Source organism: Perna viridis, chromosome 13, assembly GCF_037379345.1.
Source record: "Perna viridis isolate PV_CMFRI_1.1 ecotype Kerala chromosome 13, ASM3737934v1, whole genome shotgun sequence".
NCBI classification, from domain to species: Eukaryota; Metazoa; Mollusca; class Bivalvia; order Mytilida; family Mytilidae; genus Perna; species Perna viridis.
Window position 1 is genome coordinate 16,234,172 of NC_142457.1, and position 7,843 is coordinate 16,242,014.

The 7,843-nt window shown below is 32.9% G+C and overlaps 1 protein-coding gene across 2 annotated transcripts; it reads right to left on the minus strand.

Annotated features, from left to right (window-relative positions):
* Nucleotides 1-4,837: 4,837 nt before the first annotated feature.
* On the minus strand, nt 4,838-7,330 carry LOC148599739 (uncharacterized). 2 transcript variants are annotated; one of them, XM_088558334.1, is made up of 3 exons: nt 7,248-7,330; nt 6,111-6,415; nt 4,838-5,056 (listed from the first exon to the last, which is right to left on the minus strand). In XM_088558334.1, the coding sequence occupies exons 2-3, from the start codon at nt 6,412-6,414 to the stop codon at nt 5,013-5,015; spliced, it is 348 nt and encodes a 115-aa protein (XP_088414460.1). In that variant the 5' UTR covers nt 6,415; nt 7,248-7,330; the 3' UTR covers nt 4,838-5,012. The 2 variants fall into 2 exon arrangements, with proteins under 2 accessions (XP_088414460.1, XP_088414461.1); XM_088558335.1 differs by lacking the exon at nt 4,838-5,056 and adding an exon at nt 5,323-5,391.
* Between the last annotated feature and the right edge of the window lie 513 nt (nt 7,331-7,843).

The following is a 7,843-nucleotide window of genomic DNA, read 5'->3' on the forward strand; positions in this document are numbered from 1 at the left end:
TAGAGTAGGTATTTTTACCTGTGCACTTGTAAACGGGGTTTTGAATATCCATCACATTGACAATAGTAAGTGTAAAGAGACTAAATCCATACATTATCATGCTATTTTCCAATCGACCGATTGTTTTAAATCATGCAATATATCAACATTTATTATCTAATGCTTTTTTGCGGAATGAAGCGTTCGTTAATTAGCCAGCATTTTTTTCTCTTCCATTTATCTAATTGAAGATCTTACATTGGTAAAGCCTAAAATAGTTAAATATTAAATGTAGTGAACAAAAGATACGATTCAATAAAATACTTTATTGTCTTGTAGAAAATAATATTATAGAGATAAAAAATCACTTTTTGGCGTTTATCGTGACATGGTATTAAAAATACGTCTCAGTCAGTTCTTGGAAAATATGGATATATCAAAGAAATCTCTGGACTTTTAGTTTACAGATTCAAATGACGAGATAACCGCACCTTGCACCTGAATCGATTTCTTTTAGATATTCCTCTGACCTTCTTTTCAATTTGCCTTCCTGCATGCACTTCAGTAATGTTTAACGTAAATGTCATTAAAAAATATATATTTTCATTAAAATCTGGAAATATTGTTTATATCCTTGCGAGCCTGACGCCACTAGATTTTGAAAATACACAATTAGTGCTTTTAAAAATGATTTCCTAGAAAATCGGTATATGTGTTTCTATAATAAGTAAAAGTAGTAGCATACTGAACAATTAATTGCTGCTTTGTGCATATAACTCTATTTTCATAAAAGATACAATGCATTCTTAAACTATGACAAAAAAATTATGTTTAAATAAATAATGTCGTAGTTTTTGAGTAGGATTATAGTTTTGATCTTTGTAATATGTTATCGAATTTTACTTCGAGCCAGAGAATTGAGGTGTAACGACAGACATAATTATCACATTCAATCACAAATCTCGCAATACGGCGTATGATATAACATGTAGTGAAATAGTTCAAACCGTTTATTTTCCAAAGTATGATCTGCTACATATTTAAAATTAATTCACTGATATAGTCCGATTTAGATAATCGGAAATTTCAGACTTGTTGTCATCCAGCTTAAAATTGCTAACGTAGATATATGTACTTATCTGTCGCATTGCCTCCATGTTCTTTGTAAAGTGTGACGATTTTGACACCTTTGTTTTGTATGTTAATGTTGTATTTTGTATTTTTATTGTTGACAAAATGAAAACAAACAAAAGATGAACAATTGAAGCACATCTAATTATTTGTTTAAGATTCTCAACATCCTTATGATGATGATCAGAATTTATCTTTGGCTGTGTGATTCGAGTGTGACTAAATATTTTCACAGTATGTATATATATATACTTATCAGATTCTTCATTGTAATGTATAAATGCTACATTATTTGTTATTCACAATATTTGAAGGTCAAACTTATACATGCTGTATTTTTATATCTGGGCCGAATTTGGGTAAGTTATTAATATGAAATCTCAGATTAAATGTAAATTGATTTAGAACAAAAAATATTGACAAAGAGCGCCTCAATGGGGTAAACTTCCTTTTTTTCCTAAATTTAAAAGCGTCATTCTCCCATTCCCCCTGCACAATTCCTCATGTGTTCTTCTCCACATGTTCTTTTCAACATCGCTCTGTGCGTCATAAACATTGATATTGTTTGCTGAAAAAAAGTACTATGATTACTTTTAACTTAGTTAAAATAATCATTTTATGGTTTTAATGAAACTTGTTTAATTTCAGTGTGTGGTAAGTTGATATCAATGTCCATTTTAAAAGACCATATTTTTGACTATATTAACGCAACTTGTCCATTCCTTGTGAGGTATAAACGTCTCATTTTCCGGTTTATGGGATGCGGCAAAAGATAAACAAAAGGTATATTGTATCACAGGCTTGGGATTCCAATCCCTGAATGTGAATCGGGGAATATTTAAGTGTTAATATTATATTTCGAAATTATATTTTTTTTGTATTGATTTGAACAAAATGTGTTAATATTTGATAAGAAAATAAATACGATGTTTTAAAAAATGTATTTTATAGGGTTTCTACAAAGGATGGTATACATTATATGACGTAAAGAGATTGTTTAAGCCACTCCAAAGCTGTTTAAATGTATACTTTCTAAAAAATATTGGGCTGATATCTTTAGGAACTTGAATTTAAGTAAGTGTTTCGAGTGCCTTAATAAAGACATGACATAACTCCTAGATTTCTTGTTTTATTTGAGTTGATGAAAGCCTCATGAACGTTATATACACCTATTAACTATTCATGAAAAAATGACAAAGACGTCTAAACCAATTTCTGAAAAAAATATGATTAAAATAATACCACACAGTTGGAGTTTACAACGCAATCTTATAAGGAAGACCCTTTTACTGGCCATGTTGGTCGTTATTGTATTGAATTTTCTTTTCACCAGCTGGTTCTATGAACTTTCGTGATGCTCTGAATTAAGCAGATTTTACCAAACGTTCATCAATGTTATCAAATGTTATGTATGCATCGTTTCCCGAACAGTTGCAAAACGCGATATCTATTTACGGGAAGACTCTTCTCTATGGTATGTCAGTGAATTAAATTGACACAAGAAATATGACCGAGGCATGTAACGTACCTTGGTCGGGTTAACAAAATTGACGAATTAAGCACGATTTAACGTTCACTTATGTAGGTATATAAATCGGAAAAAAAGAATGGATAAATGGATATACCTATGCCAAACACGGGTAGTACCATAGAAAGAGTACACTTTGCTCTAAAAGACAAGGGTATTATATTAAAAAAAACAATTATGCAAGTAATACCCTATATGTAGTATTTAAATTCAGGTAAGAAGCATATTTGAAACATCTAAACGACGTTGACTTGCTTTCAATCCAAGCGTCATTTATTCTTTAAAGAGTTATCTGCTGTTGAAGTATTCATTTCTGGTGTATTTCAATGACATTTTAACCCAATGTACCCGAAGTATATGGAAGAGTGATCAAGGGAAATAAGAATACAGCGGAAATCAAAAGAACGTTATCCAGGGACAAAGACCAGACATGGAAAACAGACGAACACAATAAAGAACATAAAGTAACTAAAACAATACATACAAAGTAACAAAAGTTAGTGACCAACTCGGACTCCACATAAAACTGTGAGCATGGACCAGACGCACCGGTAGAGTAAGCGTCCTCTGCTTTTGTAGAAACACCCACCGAGTTGTTCATGCATACTCAAGTCCGGGGTAGAAAAAAGAGGAAAGGAAAGCAGTGAAACGTTGAACAAATCAGTTTTCATGGTAAATATGGATACACCATAACGATCAAGGAGTTCACGATGACGACCATAAAACGTCTGTAGTGATAATTTCAATTTTGAAGCAAATTAACCCTGTTCCAGAAGCCTGATAGCGTGATACAAAAAGCCTACATATTGACGGCAAGATCTTGCATAACGTACATTTGTATGAGTTGTAATATGAAAATTCAATAAGCAAGTTCTTTGGGGTAGATGCAATGTATTAAGGCTAAAAACCACTAATTCCACTTCCCATAGGCTTCTATGCTAATTTCACAATATTCAATGGCTTCTCTGGACTTTACCTTAACTTTAACCTGCAGAGGCTATATATCAGCATGATTCTACATATGTCAGCTCACAATCCTCAGAATGGCATGTGGGGTTAGCAGACTTGCAGTGCAGTACTGGTTACCGGAAGTGAAGTGTCTATAAATAGCATAGGAAATCCCAGTGTTTTCACAAGGTAGGGATATATTTAGTAATCATTATGGAAATTAGGCTTCAGATCACAAGAAGCAAAATGCACCTATAAAATGTACAGAAATGTTTTTCCTTTCAGAAACTGTTTAAATTTTGTAAATGAGATGAGAACTTTTTTCACAGCACTATGAGGAACAGGGGTAATTTCTGCGCAGGACTATTTTTGCGTACGTTCCAAATGCTCATTGGTTGAATTGGTGGTCTGTAACCTCAAATCTCCGAAACTTGGATGGATTGTTTAACTATTATACGTCATCTATATAGCGGCAACTGAGATTGAAGGATCTAGCCAAACGATATTATTCTTGTCGGATCAGACCAGCTTGATTAAGCTCTGATGTATCTTTGTCAATACACTACACTATTCTAGATCTGTGGCAACTTCCTTTATTTGCACTTGCAAAAAAAGGCTTTAATGATGTACACAGACAGCGCAGCTTCATACAATTTGAAAAGTGAAGCCCAAAAACAAATATTATAATTTTGACTAACACATGAAATGTTAGAGATTCTTAAGTTTCTACAGTTTTTATTTTTGCCGTTGTATACATTCTTTATTGAAACTTAACAACGTGTTAGATGAAGGCAAGTTACTTACATGAAACGAAAATTGCAATATTCATTTATGTATGAAGCGATCTATTGGAGACAATTCAATCGTAAAAATGGTCATGTGTTTGTACATATAAATATTAACAGTAATGTTGTTATGATGCCAAACGATACAATATGTTTGCGTTTATCCTGTGTTTATAATTGCGTGTCTCGTGGACTTTACGTACTATACTGTCCTGTAAACTTTCGAAATACTAATTATACATCTACTTAAATATGGGAATGCATGAAACGTGGTATGAAAAGATCAACAAAACCAGAAACAAATAAAAAAATGCAAAACAGAAATATAATAGATCATTGATTGTCAATGCGACATCATTATCAAATACCCCGATGTAGCACAAACATTGTCTACTATACATGACAAACATGTTGTCGTACCAGCAGGCAAAGCCCAAAACAACATTGTCTCTGTCTGAAAAACATATTACATCAATTGTTTATTATTAGAGGTAGACGTAGACAATAACAAGATTGATAAGACCTATACTACCACTACGCTCTCCAAAGAAGTGATAGTGGATAACCATAAATCTCTGTATCCTCTTTTGGTCGCTCTACCCAAGACGATGATTGTGATTTACCGTCTTTGTCCTGGATTCCTAACCTTCCCAAAAATCCATACAAAAACGTTGCATAGCTAGATCTGCAAATGTATCAACAAACCTCATTCAAAACTTTTAACTTCTAGACTCACCGTTGTCAACGAGGGTCCCAAGCCTTACCACAACACTTGTTACTCCCGTAGTGGTACTAATTCAATGTGGATCCTAAACGATTTGAAAGATCTTTTAGAAACCCTTCATTCAAAGAGTAATCAAGGGAACCAAGGTTATAGCGGTAATCAAAAGAATGTAATCCAGGGACAAAGACAAGACATGGAAAACAGACATACACAAAAAAGAACATAAATTAACTAAAATCATTTTTTTCAACATTAAGATGTATTTAGTAATTAAGATGTTCTCCACCATTAATAAACTGAAAGAAAAAGGCACATAGATCAATGCAAAATGTCTGTATTAATTCAGGAAGAGTAGTTTTTATAATTTGTTAATATAACATATTTGAGCCGAAAAAAAAAAATTGAAAGACAACACGCAAATAGTTGAATGTCTGTAGGTACGGTAATGCATTACAAGAGAGTAACACTGCAAAAGAAAGGGTATCTCAGTATCTCACCGTCATATTTGACTAATATTTTGTTGTTCAAAATACTCAGTATATAATAAATATTTCAAGAAAATTCACATCAACTTGAGTAGCTGTCTTTGTAAGAATGATGCAAAATCTGAAAGATGTGATACAGCCCCCAAAAACAACATATTTCAATTTTTGTAATTAAGCATTTTTTTGTGGATCTACACTTTAAAATGTGTAATTATTCCTTAAAATGTGCCTGCCCTTAGGGGATAATCAACATTGAAAATCAAATAGTTTGTATCATATTTGAGTGGCATTCACAGAGTTATCTCCCTTACTTCTAAAATCTACAGTGAATTCTACATATGTTTTATCTCCTAAACACGGGTTATATGAAAAACTGAATTTTAATTTCTTTACTTTGGTAATTCAAGCTAAACATCAAAAATGAAAATGTGTAGACTTTTTGCCCATGAATGACATTTTGCATCATTCTTAGCTGGAGTGTTACTTAATTTCTAAAGTAGTGTATATTTCGTTTATTCTTGTTTACTCACATGGTTTCTTATATCCATATCCACCGTAACCACTGGCTCCATATCCGTATCCACCATATCCTCCAAGTCCACCAACAGCACCTCCATAGCCATATCCAAGACCTCCAACTAGTCCATATCCTCCGCCGAGTCCTCCTCCAAGACCGTAACCATATCCCCCGAAAGCTTGATTTTCAAGACCCTTAGAAAATTGTTGCCTTTCGAAGTAGTTACGAAGGATATATCCTGGAGTGTATCCTTGTCGGCCATATTCGGCGGCAGCAAAGCTGAGCAAAGCGGTGAGGAAAACTAGAGTTGTCTTCATTCTGTAAAAAATAATATATGGTTTCCAATAATAACTGTTTGTGCTTGGAGTTGCAATCAAAGATACAATTGCCTAGAGTTTGTCACTTTGGTGATTTATCTATTACCCTTTTTTTTAAATATTCTTCAAATCTTCTTCTTTGGGTTTCAGCATTAGTTTCAGAAGAGTCAACATTTTTGTAACTGTAGTATAGACAGTAACTTAAGGAGGTAGACCTAGGATAAGGGTGTAGTATAGACAGTAACTTAAGAAGGTAGACCTAGGGTAAAGGATGTAAATCTTACACATTTTATACAATTTCATGTAAACATCAAAGTAACTGAATGATTTTATTCTTTCTCGAAGGAAAATTTGAAATATTTTGGTGAAATTTAAAATGTTACAAGCATATCATTTATTTCAAGAGTTATGTCCCTTTGCCTAGGTCTACCTCCTTAAATTGACCAGGGATTCCGATTGTATCGGTGGTAAACGGATTTTAATTGATTGAATATACAGTATATATTCTAACACAAACGAAAGTCACCCGAGAGATGAAAACTGCAAGAAAATGCCAAATAGTATGTTTTTGAATAAACATTTTTAAAAAAGGCTATCAAAACAAAAACAGTAGTTGTATTACATTAAACACTTAAAGTTATGCATTCAAAAAACAGGCGTTATGTTTGCCCGTTATATTTATGAACAACAATGACAGCCATAGAAAAATAAGTCTTTGCCATAAAACATGAAGCACCAAAGTAATAGGAAAATGCCAAATATATGACAGTATAGCAGACGTAGTATTTATCTAGTAAAGTCAATTTTTCCTTTGAAATCTGAATACCACTTACCTGTTTTGTAAGCTTGGGTGGTGCTATCTCTTGGTAGTTCATAAATTTGGATCATATTTATACCATGTTTCGATTGTTTTGATGGATCAAATATTTTTATACATGTACATCGTCAATCAATTCACTTATAAACTTTTTACGTATAATGATGGATTAAAGCGGTTTGCGTGTTTAGTTTTTTCTTCTTTTTTTCCCGTTTTTATTTTTCAAACAAATATTCATCTGGAACGGGGTTTTGGTGCTACAAGGTTAAAGTCATCATTACAAAAATTTTATGGTCGCCATCATGCACTTGGTCCATGCTCCCAGTTTTTAGTGGAGTCCGAGTTGCTAATTTTCATTTGTTATTTTGTATGTATGATTTTAGTTACTTTATGTTCTTTGTTGTGTATTTCTGTTTGGTCTTTGTCCCTGGATTACATTCCTTTGATTACCGCTATAACCTGGGTTCCTTTGATTACCTTTTCATGTATTTAATGATGGTTTGAATATAAAATCTGAAAATAAAGTATTAACCCAACTAATTAAATTCCTAAACTTCACAAGAATCCATACAAAGTTCAAAGCTGGATCTGCAAAATGTACCACCAAACCTC

What these genes read in the sequence shown, in the direction of transcription:
- LOC148599739 (XM_088558334.1), bottom strand. Translation starts at nt 6,414, where the DNA reads ATGAAGACAACTCTAGTTTTCCTCACCGCTTTGCTCAGCTTTGCTGCC. An exon ending in ATATGGATATAAGAAACCAT is followed by an intron (nt 5,057 to 6,110) that starts GTGAGTAAACAA and finishes ATACATTTGCAG; the next exon opens with ATCTAGCTATGCAACGTTTT.